At 41.2% G+C, this 13,801-nt stretch overlaps 1 protein-coding gene across 1 annotated transcript in view; it reads right to left on the bottom strand.

Annotated features, from left to right (window-relative positions):
• nrxn1b (neurexin 1b) overlaps window positions 1–13,801 on the bottom strand; it is a gene marked incomplete at its 3' end in the record, with an annotated part of 141,765 nt that overhangs the window by 106,706 nt on the left and 21,258 nt on the right. The window contains exons 3-4 of the mRNA XM_079843538.1: window positions 3,957–4,261; window positions 1,727–1,750 (exon numbers count right to left, since the gene is read on the bottom strand). Coding sequence (XP_079699664.1) covers window positions 1,727–1,750; window positions 3,957–4,261 — 329 coding nt within the window. The remainder of the gene's footprint in view (window positions 1–1,726; window positions 1,751–3,956; window positions 4,262–13,801) is intronic.

The following is a 13,801-nucleotide window of genomic DNA, read 5'->3' as shown; positions in this document are numbered from 1 at the left end:
GCCCGTCACTCAAGTCTCTTTCATTAGTATCAGACAAGATGTTTTCTCTTAAAGGGTTAGTTCACCCAAAAATGTAAACTCTGTCATCAATTCCTCACCCTCCTGTCGTTGGACACCCGTCAGACCTCCGTAAGATTATTGTAGAGCCGCTGTGGTGAGATGGACTTTGTAACGACGTTTTTAGTGCCTTTTATGGGTCTTGTGAGTGTAAATGTACTGAATGCCAATGGAGGCCTATCTGAAGCCTTTCTCAGCATCAGCTTTACACTAAAATATCTTCATTTGTGTCTGAAGATGAACGGAGGTCTGACGGGTGTCTAACGACATGAGAGTGACAAATTAATGACAGAATTTACATTTTTGGGTGAACTAACCCTTTAAGACAGCTTGAGAGAGTAGGCTATTTACATGCATTATCGTTAGTTCTAGGAGTATGGATTGGTCAAAAGTTATTGGTCTTCTCCTGTTTGAGTCAGAGGAACAGGAAAGACTCTGTCCAGTTACTGCTTCAAGGGCCAATGTTGGCAGCATGGGTCAATGCTCAATAAGTCCCAGCAGATTTTTGGAGGTCCCACGAGAGGAGCTGTGGAGACTTTCACATTGGCTTTTGGATGTGATTTCCAATGCTTTTGAGGTCTTTTTCGTCTGGATATCCAGGCATATTCTACTCAGCATGGGCCCTCGCTAAAGCCTCACTTTTCAGGACTTTTGTATGGCGGCAGGTTGATCTTCTCTTTCAAACTTTGGTCAATTTTTATAACCGGGATAAGGGTTTGGCTGCACACGTTTTGTCTTTCTGAGTTTTTATTTGTATTGTCTGTTAGCATCTTTATGCATCTTGAACAGTTTGAGAAAAATTGAGACAATGGACCCACTTAAAAGGGTGCTGACTCCTTATGGGCGGAGCTTCAGCGCCATCAGCCAATGAATTGGTGTGATTCTATAGGACTTCTGACCTTGTGACCATTGACATATACCCTATTGCAGAGCGTCTTTACATTCAGGACCTTTTACCTTTATTTTCTCTAGACTAAAGCCCATTTTTATGTCTTTTTTTCTTTAACTTATTGCATGACTTAGAAGGGATATGTTTGAAGACGTCCTTTACTTGAATGTAATTAGGTGTTGATGTATTAAACAACAGCGTTAGTATTGCCCCATAGAAACTTAAAATTAATTTACAGACACAAAAATGGTGTTAGTATCTAAGATAGTTTCGTTAGTATGTTTAATTCTAACTAAATGAAAAGAAAACCATGCAGTAGGGTTAAAACTGAAATCAAAAACTCATGCAACACATAAATTATAAAATCAGATATGTGAATTTGATGTGTATATAGCGCATATATTTAAATATGACAACTAAACATTTCAAAAAGTGGCACATGGAGGGACTAAAGTAAAAGTAAGCCAAAGACAAATAGATTATGGGTGAATTTATCAGCACAGCATTTTCAATGCAGACCATGCAGAATGGAGGGAATAGAGCTGACTTGATCCTTCTAATGGGGGTAACTTGGACAAGGAAATAGGAGAAAAGACTGCTAGGGAAAAAACGAAATGAAGATTGAATAGAAAATAAAAAAACGGCAAAAAGTACCAACCAGTTCCCATATTTTGGCAAATGATGTTTACAAATAAAGGAAAGAAGAAGAAAACACACGGTACACCCAAAATAACAAAAAAAATATTGAATAATATCTACATAACAGTGTAGTTTCTTTACCATAGCATGTCCAATGCTCCAGTGCTTTGTGGAATAAGAGGAGAAAGGAAATAAAAAAACTGTGAATAAAATAACGACTGAAAATAAACATATGATGATTAGTTTGTTAAACATTAAAGACGGTTAGTAGAATGACACATTCCATGATCGACGTTAGTTTTACAAAGCATATTAGTAGCCGCATAAACAAAACAATTGATATGTTGTGACACTTTAACTTGATGGTCTAGTTCAGACATTCTACTGACTATAAGTAACTTTGCAACTAAATGTCAACTTATTCTACTAACAGTTGTAGAGCCTGGACCAATCAGACACACAATTACTCATTATAGTTAATGAATAATCCAGCAAACCCCCTGAACTGTAACCAACAATAATGTGAAAGAGTTAACTCTCACTCCATTTCCCTCTTGAAACACACATAATGCCCATAAAATAGGACTCTTCCCCATACATTCATAGAAAAACCTCATATGAAGGAACCTGCATATCTCCAGGACATTGTGTGTATGATTATCACGGTCTTATATAGTGTATTTTGTACTGTATACTGTTTTATGCATGCTTTATGAGTTAATGTAACCTCCTCTATATCATGCTTCCTATTAGGGCTGCCTTGACTAAAGACTTTTCTAGTCCACTAGTCGTTCATTTAAGCCATAAGTCGACTAATCGCACGTTTATATTAATTAAATCACTTAAATATATACTGGGGGCACTCAACAGCATGCGTAAAGCTTGCTGCAAAGCACTGACAAAAGTAACAATTGTTAATATGCCATTTGTTAATTGTTTATTAATAAACTAGTGTTTTCTGAGTCAGTGTCAGCTGCAAAGATGAAGTTGACGATATATTTATCATGTCTGAGGCAAGTAACCTATAAGCTGAGTTTTGGTTCATTCATGTGCGGACCAAACAGACGAAAAGAGGTCGTCTCGGTCCGGATCGGTTCGTTTCTAATGTGAAAGCATTTCCTGTATGGTTCGGACTTTCAGAGCATTTACAGGAAGTTCCTGTTTATGTTTAAATATTATAATGTTATTTTTACATTTCATCTCGGCTATATTGATTATGAAAAGTGAAAAGATGCGCAATATGTCAGAAGACAGAAGGTCAGAAATGATTTTGACCACTTCATTAAGTTTTGTTGAAAGCCTTTCTTTAAAGTGAATTTCATTTTCTATAAATTGTATCTTAATTGTAATCAATGTTTCACCAGCCAATTGCCTGGATTTAATAAATAAGAAGCAAATCGGCTATAGCAGACAATAATCGTGACATGAAGGCGCGGGCGCGATCACGATTGCTCTTGAAGACGTCTCATAAATAAACCCAAACTCAGCGAATAGGCTACTTGCTAGACTGATTCTACCAGACTCTCATACATTTCATTTGTTCAGAGAGTCTGGCCACTCTCCAATGACAAGCGTTTACTTCCCTGAAGGCGGGATCTCTGTTGAAGTTTAAAACTATTGGATCTGCCCAGAGCCGCTCTGGATCTGCCATAACCAATCGCTAACGTTTGGTCGTGACGTATGTCATCTCAAACTAGCGCACACCATCAACGTCATCGTTCTCAGCCACGCCCTCTGCTCGCTGATTGGACCGGTTAAAATTTGACCGGAGAAATCCTAAGAATATACCGCAATCCCAGACGGAGAACTGAAGGAAAATGAAAATTGAGCGGAAGTACGTAAGAGGGCGGAGCCAGGCTAGCTACTTACCTCACAGACATGATAAATATTTGTATAGAAAGCGTTAAATGTCCACTTTTAAACTAAAAGAAATAGTCCAGCACTGTTCACTAGTGGCAACGTTACGCCTCTGTTCATTCGAGTGGAGCAAGTGTGTCATGTTCAGTTCTTTAGTGCGCTCGCATGATGGCAATGTGAAACCAACTTATTGTGAATTTGATTTGTAACGCCACTATTTCTTTGAAGGTGTGCCTCCTCTAAAAGTGTCCGCCGTGCAGGTGAAACAGTAGCTATGCTAGTTTTATTTACGGTAGGTGAAGCGAGTTTACCCGCCACAACACAAAATCACCCGCATTTGGCTGGTGCTAATCTCCATCCCTGACTAGTACTAGTACATGACCTCAAACAGCTCATAAGAACGACTTCTATTTAGGGAACAACTATATTGATTCTAGATTAATATGTCAAGTTGCGTATAGGAGTTATTTCTATGGTAGTGTGATCTCGACTGAATCATTGGTCGCTCTATTACCTGACGCACATTCCGTGTTACTTTCACATCATGCCATTCATTGTCATTAAATTTCCCATTGACCGGCTCCACCAGAGCTTGAAACGCCCCAGAACCCAGATGAATGATGAGAGACACCGCCCCGTTGATCAGCGCCAGATTGACGTAATCTGCGGATTTCCCCGTGTGCAGCATCAGCCCGTTTCTCTGAAGCGTTCTGAAGGACAGTGTGATTTCTTCACTGCTGCTCTGGATCGGGTTCAGAGAAAGGTCGTAGCAGAAGTATTCTGAACCTTTGAATGTCGCCACATATTCTTCTTCTATTCCTGAAAACAAAGAAGAATTCATTCATAGGATCTCTGAGGAAAGGACATTCATCAACGACAGCCTGTTATTGCACAACCCTGGGTCAAACTAAATCAAGATTTGATAATGCTGTTCTAAACTTTGGACTTTACCAGACAACATTAAAAGATGTATGTTTGGTGTTTTCGCCTTTATTGTGATAGGATAGTGTAGAGTAGACAGGAAGCCGTGACGCTTTCACACCTGCCTTGTTTGGTCCGGATTTTCGGACTTTTCAGTTTGGTCCAAATCAAAATTACAGATGAGAAACAGCCCAAACAGACAAAATCTGGTCCGACGAAAAGAGGTCCGGATCAAACTGAACAAAGGTTGGTTCGTTTCTAGTGTGAAAGCATTTCTAGTGTGGTTCGGACTTTCAGAGCATTTACAGGAAGTTCCTGTTTATGTTTAAACATTATAATGTTATTTTTAAATTCAATCTAGGCTACATTGATTATGAAAATTAAGAAGATGCGCAAAATGTCAGAAAACAGAAGGTCAGAAATTATTTTGTAAGAAATGTTGTATGATTTTGCTTAGAAAGCCTTTCTTTAAAGTGAATTTAGTTTTGTATAAATCTTAATTTTAATCAACGTTTAATCAGATAATTGCCTGGATTTAATAAATAAGAAGCAAATAGTCTATAGCAGACAATAATCGCGGGAGCGATCACATGCTTTGCACATGAACTGTAGCGCGTCTCAAATAAACTGAAACTCAGCAGCTACTGCCTCACAAACATGAGAAATATGTTTATATTAGGGATGCCACAATTCTCAATATAATATTGAACCGTTCGGTACGGCTTTCACGGTTCAATACGCGCTTGTGAATTGCGTTTTTTTCGGTTTCGCATTTAATTAATTATTTTTCTACAAATTCTATAATTTGCCTCCATCCCAATACTGAACAACACGACATACATTCACATCACACGTTAGTGGTAGAGTTATACTCACAGAACACTAGAGTTATTCACAATCACCAAAGTTCATTATTTGCATTATTTGTTTTAAAGCCTTGCCGGTTCATTCGCTTGCGCGGTTTAACATGCTTTTTTCAGAGCGCGCACTAAACGCCTGTCAAACACGTGATTATTGGACTAATTAAATTAGTCGTCTTACTTTGCTAATACTGTCAAATATACAAGGTTAACATAAACACAGTCGGTTATGTCTAAAGTGAAAGTAAAATCGGTGTGTGTGTATATTAGATGTGTGCAGGTCTTTAATTGACAGCGGCGCAGCCTATAGTGAACACACTGGCCTTAAAGGGACAGTTCACTTATAAAATTGTGTCATTATTTACTCTAATATTGTTCCAAACCTGTATTAATTTCTCAATGACAGAATATTCATTTTTGAGTGAAATATCCCTTTAGTGTTAATACAACAACAAAAGACAAAGAGAAAATCACTCACTGCTCTTGACTGAAGAACTAATACAGCAGCTTTAATAAGAATCAGTGTATATTTTATAGTGAAGTCTATGTAGTGTTTTATTTTTACATTTATTCATTCAATCTCATACTTAAATGCTGCTGTACAGCTCTGAGCTGCCAGTGTAAATCTTTATATATATTTATATTATATTATACAATACACTAGGAATGTGTACAAGGTTTTTTTTTAAGTAAAGTTTTAAGTTTAAGTAAGGTTTTTCAATTATTTTAAGTAAAATAAAGAAATAAAAAAATAGTCTTTTTTCTCTTTAACCTCTTGCTGTTCCTGTCGCTTAAGAATAGAATAACAAAAATTGTATGTGACAAGCCATCAGAACCGAACCGAAAACCGTGGTTAAAAACTGAGGTATGTATTGAACCTTGGACTAACTGTATTGTTGCATCCCTAGTGTATATAAAGCTTGAAATGTCCACTTTTAAACGTAACGAAAAGAAAATAGTCAAGCAATGCGCACTGTTCAATAGTGGCAACGATATGCTTCCGTTCATTCATCTTAAAGACGCACGTCCGTTTACAAACCAATCAGTGTCCAGATGCAAGTGTGTCATGTTCAGTTCTTTAGTGCGCTCGCGTAATGGCAATGTGAAACCAAAACAAAACTAACCCAATGTATAAAATGTATCAAATCATGAACTTCGGTTCGGACCTTGGTGCAGACTTTCAGGTGTGAAAACGCCCTCAAACTCGGGTCTTCGCGAACTTGGACCTTCTGCTTTGGCTACATTTCCTGATTAGATAAGACTTTCTACACACGCACACAACAGTACATATATATATATATATATATATATACAGCATATATCTCAGCTCCCACATTGGGTCACTGAACTGTTAACCCTGATACTTTATTGAATAATGCGTCAGATACTGTTCTTAGTCTTTCCTCATGACTGTGAATTAAATGGGAATGACATTAAACACATTTTATTGTGTAATCAAACTTATAAATAATGTGTGACTTTAATTATTAACAAGCTCAAATACAGCGGGACTCTTATTTTGAAATGTCTCACTGCAGAGATCAAATATGCGTCGTTACAACCGTCTAAATCACATGACTATATAAACATGTGATTATTCCTCAGCATTAGTAGGATAATAGCATAAGCAGGACCTGTCATAAGTGTGTGTTATTGATGGATTGAGCCATTTTTACTCATTGACAGTAGATTTTCCTCATAGTTTTTGTCATCCAACACTGGTTTTTAGTGAGTAATCGTCTCGTTTTCGTCAGTTGTTGATGAAAATTATGACGAAAAATATTGATCAACGAAATAAACACTGCACTGCAAATGACCAGGACAGGCTGATCGGATAACATTCCCATCAGAAGCGCATTTACACTGTGTATATGTTCAACATCCGGACACAGGTCGCATGTTAATGCCAAGTGTAAACGCAGCCAGACTTTCTAATGGCATCGCCGTTTAACAACCGTGGAGAACCAGACAGTTCTGTCCTCAATGTTACTGCAAAAATCAATTTCTCTAGGGAAGAATAAATGGAACTGCTTGTTAAGAGCGGCCAAGAGAGCAAATTAAGGTTGTGTTTTGTTTGACTTTACAACAAATTGGAGTTCTTCAAGGATTCTGGGAAAATATATTCTTTTGTAAGCCTAGAAATGTTGACTTTACAACAATGTCCAGCAAAATCCCCTAATAAATGCTGTTTTGTTGTTAAATAATGTTAGTAAAGAGCCTACAAACCAGGGGCGGTTCTAGGATTTTCATTTTAGGGGGGTTTAGCCCGTGAGGGTATTTTAGGGTCCAAATTGCGCTATTAACTAGTAGCTTAATAACATGCATATCCATAGGATGGCTGTTTAGTAATACTTATAAAGCTCCCCCGAGAAAATGTTGATTTCTCTGATCTACATATGTGCTTTTTAAGATGTTCTGAAGGCCAAAAAAATGAGATAACAGTTGAAAACCATGTCACTGGGCAGTGGATTATTTGTCTCTTATCTCCACATCTCTTCTTTCTGTTTTTATCTTGCCTCCTAACGCTGAGCTTTAACTGATATAGTTTTTCCATTTTCGTCAGAGAAGAAAGTAAATATGGTTTACATATTAACATACTGACATTTATATGTTTTATGAATACTTTTCTTAGACACGTTAATATACTGTTTATTAAAGTTTTAAGTTTATTAAATTAATTGACAAAATAAACACATTCATTACTAATCTTATGCCCAATACCTGGCTGAAATAGCTGAGCTTCTTTTTATTTACTGAAGGCTACACATGGAATAATATTAATTTACATTATGTACACATTCATTATTAATATTATGCCTAATCTGAAGAAAGCGGTTTTGTTAATATTTCTTGTTTGTTAATTACATTATGAATCACATTGGCCTATTTTCAATTCAAATTGGCGAAATTAGACAAAAGTGTAGGCTATTCATTTGCCTGAATATTTTTGTCTTTGTTTAACATTTCTGACTTAAAGAAGCAGAGTCTTTGCTTACATTTCTCTCACTTGACGTCGAGTTGCGCTGCTAAAATTCGCGTTTAGCCTCAGCAGATTCTGTGTGAACATAAAGCCCGCCTACTCTGATTTGATTGGTTTTCGCAAATATTTTGACATTGACGAGCGGTGATGGACCAATGAGGCTGAAGCCCCCCTAAAAAGGGTCAAGAACCGCCCCTGCTACAAACATGAACACATGATAGAGTATTGATAAAATAAGAATAGGAGGCCAATTCATAAATGATAATTATTAGGGCTGGGTAAAAAAATATAGATTTCTCGATTTCAATCAATTCTCACTTTTACAAAACAATATCGATTCTTAAATCCCAAGAATCGATTAGTCATCCTGTTTTCAGTTAGTGAATGAAATAAACATTGTAGCGCCTCCCATCCAATAAATTTATTGCTATTGATATGAAACAAAGGCACAGATTTCAAATTATCTGATTTTTTAATTATATTAGAGTGTGTGAGGAGTGTGTGAGGAGTGTGTGAGGAGTGTGTGAGGAGTGTGTGAGGAGTGTGTGAGGAGTGTGTGAGCAGTGTGTGAGCAGTGTGTGAGGAGTGTGTGAGGAGTGTGTGAGGAGTGTGTGAGCAGTGTGTGAGGAGTGTGTGAGGAGTGTGTGAGCAGTGTGTGAGCAGTGTGTGAGCAGTGTGTGAGCAGTGTGTGAGGAGTGTGTGAGGAGTGTGTGAGGAGTGTGTGAGCAGTGTGTGAGGAGTGTGTGAGGAGTGTGTGAGCAGTGTGTGAGGAGTGTGTGAGGAGTGTGTGAGCAGTGTGTGAGGAGTTTGTGAGGAGTGTGTGAGGAGTGTGTGAGCAGTGTGTGAGGAGTGTGTGAGCAGTGTGTGAGCAGTGTGTGAGGAGTGTGTGAGCAGTGTGTGAGGAGTGTGTGAGGAGTGTGTGAGGAGTGTGTGAGGAGTGTGTGAGCAGTGTGTGAGGAGTGTGTGAGGAGTGTGTGAGGAGTGTGTGAGGAGTGTGTGAGCAGTGTGTGAGCAGTGTGTGAGGAGTGTGTGAGCAGTGTGTGAGCAGTGTGTGAGGAGTGTGTGAGGAGTGTGTGAGGAGTGTGTGAGGAGTGTGTGAGGAGTGTGTGAGCAGTGTGTGAGGAGTGTGTGAGGAGTGTGTGAGGAGTGTGTGAGGAGTGTGTGAGCAGTGTGTGAGGAGTGTGTGAGGAGTGTGTGAGCAGTGTGTGAGGAGTGTGTGAGCAGTGTGTGAGCAGTGTGTGAGGAGTGTGTGAGCAGTGTGTGAGGAGTGTGTGAGCAGTGTGTGAGGAGTGTGTGAGGAGTGTGTGAGGAGTGTGTGAGGAGTGTGTGAGCAGTGTGTTAGCAGTGTGTGAGGAGTGTGTGAGGAGTGTGTGAGGAGTGTGTGAGCAGTGTGTGAGGAGTGTGTGAGGAGTGTGTGAGCAGTGTGTGAGGAGTGTGTGAGGAGTGTGTGAGCAGTGTGTGAGGAGTGTGTGAGCAGTGTGTGAGCAGTGTGTGAGGAGTGTGTGAGCAGTGTGTGAGCAGTGTGTGAGCAGTGTGTGAGGAGTGTGTGAGGAGTGTGTGAGGAGTGTGTGAGCAGTGTGTGAGGAGTGTGTGAGCAGTGTGTGAGCAGTGTGTGAGGAGTGTGTGAGGAGTGTGTGAGGAGTGTGTGAGGAGTGTGTGAGCAGTGTGTGAGCAGTGTGTGAGGAGTGTGTGAGGAGTGTGTGAGCAGTGTGTGAGCAGTGTGTGAGGAGTGTGTGAGCAGTGTGTGAGCAGTGTGTGAGGAGTGTGTGAGGAGTGTGTGAGCAGTGTGTGAGGAGTGTGTGAGGAGTGTGTGAGGAGTGTGTGAGGAGTGTGTGAGGAGTGTGTGAGCAGTGTGTGAGCAGTGTGTGAGGAGTGTGTGAGCAGTGTGTGAGGAGTGTGTGAGGAGTGTGTGAGGAGTGTGTGAGCAGTGTGTGAGCAGTGTGTGAGGAGTGTGTGAGCAGTGTGTGAGCAGTGTGTGAGGAGTGTGTGAGCAGTGTGTGAGGAGTGTGTGAGGAGTGTGTGAGGAGTGTGTGAGCAGTGTGTGAGGAGTGTGTGAGGAGTGTGTGAGCAGTGTGTGAGGAGTGTGTGAGCAGTGTGTGAGGAGTGTGTGAGCAGTGTGTGAGCAGTGTGTGAGGAGTGTGTGAGGAGTGTGTGAGGAGTGTGTGAGCAGTGTGTGAGCAGTGTGTGAGGAGTGTGTGAGGAGTGTGTGAGGAGTGTGTGAGCAGTGTGTGAGGAGTGTGTGAGGAGTGTGTGAGGAGTGTGTGAGCAGTGTGTGAGCAGTGTGTGAGGAGTGTGTGAGCAGTGTGTGAGCAGTGTGTGAGCAGTGTGTGAGCAGTGTGTGAGGAGTGTGTGAGGAGTGTGTGAGGAGTGTGTGAGGAGTGTGTGAGGAGTGTGTGAGGAGTGTGTGAGCAGTGTGTGAGCAGTGTGCGAGGAGTGTGCGAGGAGTGTGCGAGGAGTGTGCGAGGAGTGTGCGAGGAGTGTGCGAGGAGTGGGAGGAGTGTGCGAGGAGTGTGCGAGGAGTGGGAGGAGTGTGTGAGGAGTGTGCGAGGAGTGTGCGAGCAGTGTGCGAGCAGTGTGCGAGGAGTGTGCGAGGAGTGTGCGAGGAGTGTGCGAGGAGTGGGAGGAGTGTGCGAGGAGTGTGCGGAGTGTGCGAGGAGTGTGCGAGGAGTGTGCGAGGAGTGTGCGAGGAGTGTGCGAGGAGTGTGCGAGGAGTGGGAGGAGTGTGCGAGGAGTGTGCGAGCAGTGTGCGAGCAGTGTGCGAGGAGTGTGCGAGCAGTGTGCGAGGAGTGGGAGGAGTGTGCGAGGAGTGTGCGAGGAGTGTGCGAGGAGTGTGCGAGCAGTGTGCGAGGAGTGTGCGAGCAGTGTGCGAGGAGTGTGCGAGCAGTGTGCGAGGAGTGTGCGAGGAGTGTGCGAGCAGTGTGCGAGCAGTGTGCGAGGAGTGTGAGAGCAGTGTGCGAGCAGTGTGCGAGGAGTGTGCGAGCAGTGTGCGAGCAGTGTGCGAGGAGTGTGTGAGGAGTGTGTGAGGAGTGTGCGAGCAGTGTGTGAGGAGTGTGTGAGCAGTGTGTGAGGAGTGTGCGAGGAGTGTGCGAGCAGTGTGAGGAGTGTGCGAGCAGTGTGCGAGGAGTGTGCGAGGAGTGGGAGGAGTGTGTGAGGAGTGTGCGAGCAGTGTGTGAGGAGTGTGCGAGGAGTGTGCGAGGAGTGTGCGAGGAGTGGGAGGAGTGTGTGAGGAGTGTGCGAGCAGTGTGTGAGGAGTGTGCGAGGAGTGTGCGAGGAGTGTGCGAGGAGTGTGCGAGCAGTGTGAGGAGTGTGTGAGGAGTGTGTGAGGAGTGTGTGAGGAAAGTGTGAGGAGTGTGTGAGCAGTGTGTGAGCAGTGTGTGAGGAGTGTGTGAGCAGTGTGTGAGCTTCACGTCAGCGTCACTACGCCGCGCTACATATAATAATCACTTATATCATATAAGTGAGTATTTCTTTAAAAAAACAACTAGCCTATATTTGAAGACTTCAGATGCAAAAGCCTCTAAGTCCGCCTGACATTTTTCTTTAAAATAAGCATTTTTGTCAGGTTTCTAAATAAGTGCCGGTACTTCTGAATGGGCTGAGGCTGGGATTTAGTGGGCTTGAAGAGAAAGTATTTTATAAACATATACTATATGCAGAGAGCATTCACTCAGTATTGTCATCTCATTTTTGAGCGAAGGGGCTTTTAGAGGCTTTTGCATCTGAACTCTTCATTTGTTTTCAGAAGTTGGTCAATTATAAACGTGTTAACATGTGGAGGTGTAGGCTACAACATTCACATGTACATGCTAAACAATAGTGTTGTAGTCAAGACCACCTAAACCAAGACCAGACCAAGACTAGTCCTTAAATTCATCTAAAATATCCATATCTACTGTCTGAGAAATGACTTGTATTTAATTAATGAACCCAATTAGAAAAGTAAGACACTATAGCGCTGTTACCAATCAAATCCCTGACAATAAAAGTTGCATCTGAATTGGTACAATAGAAATATCAGTAGATAGAAACGCCTCATTCTGAGGTAATAAACACATAACGGTTCATTGTGTAAGGTTAAGTTATGTATATAATATGGCATTTCTGTCAATAGATCCTCATAAATACTACACAACAATACAGTTAGTCCGCGGTTCAATACACAACTCGGTTTTTACCCACGGTTTTCGGTTTGGTTCGGTTCTGATGGCTTGTCACATCAGTTTTTTGTTATTCTATTCTAAGGCGACAGGAACAGCAAGAGGTTAAGGAGAAAAAAGACTATTTTATTATTGCAATACTCTTTCTTTATTTTACTTAAAAGAATTGAAAAACCTTACTTAAACTTAAAACTTTACTTAAAAAAAACCTTGTACACATTCCTAGTGTATTGTAAAATATAATATAAATATATATAAAGATTTACACTGGCAGCTCAGAGCTGTACAGCAGCATTTAAGTATGAAATTGAATGAATAAATGTAAAAATAAAACACTACATAGACTTCAGTATAAAATATACACTGATTCTTATTAAAGCTACTGTATTAGTTCTTCAGTCAAGAGCAGAGAGTGATTTTCTCTTTGTCTTTTGTTGTTGTATTAACATTAAAGGGATATTTCACTCAAAAATGAATATTCTGTCATTGAGAAATGAATACAGGTTTGGAACAATATTAGAGTGAGTAAATAATGACATTAGAGGTGAACTGTCCCTTTAAGGCCAGTGTGTTCACTATAGGCTGCGCCGCTGTCAATTAAAGACCTGCACACATCTAATATACACACACACCGATTTTACTTTCACTTTAGACATAACCGACTGTGTTTATGTTAACCTTGTGTGTATTTGACAGTATTAACGCAGTTAGACGACTACTAAGTCCAGTATTCACGTGTTTGACAGGCTTTTAGTGCGCGCGCTCTGAAAAGCGCATGTTAAAACCGCGCCCGCGAATGAAACCGGCAAGGCTTTAAAACGCATGCAAATAATGAACTTTGATTGTGAATAACTCTAGTGTTCTGTGAGTATAACTCTACTACTAACGTGTGATGTGAATGTATGTCGTGTTGTTCAGTTTTGGGATGGAGGCAAATTATAGAATTTGTAGAAAAAGAATTAATTAAATGCGAAACCGAAAAAAAAACGCAATTCACAAGCGCGTATTGAACCGTGAAAGCCGTACCGAACGGTTCAATATTATATTGAGAATTGTGGCATCCCTACTACACACTGCACCTTTAAGAGTATTTTTCTCTTCAGCTAATGATTACTGGTGTGTTTTTGTTCATCTGAAACGAAACCTGTGTAACTACAGTGTGTCAACATCTCAATGAACTCCTGAAGAAGCTGAAGGTGTGGAGAGGACAGGACTGAGGTGGAGAAGAGTGTGTGTGTGTGTGTGTGTGAATGAACTCCTGAAGAAGCTGAAGGTGTGGAGAGGACAGGACTGAGGTGGAGAAGAGAGTGTGTGTGTGTGTGTGTGTGTGTGTGTGTGTGTGTGTGTGTGTGTGTGTGTGTGTGTGTGTGTGTGAATGAACTCCCGAAGAAGCTGAAGGTGTGGAGAGGACAGGACTGAGGTGGAGAAGAGTGTGTGTGTG

Source organism: Gobio gobio (assembly GCF_949357685.1).
Source record: "Gobio gobio genome assembly, chromosome: 18".
Lineage (NCBI taxonomy): Eukaryota > Metazoa > Chordata > Actinopteri > Cypriniformes > Gobionidae > Gobio > Gobio gobio.
This window is presented reverse-complemented; position numbering and strand designations above follow the sequence as displayed.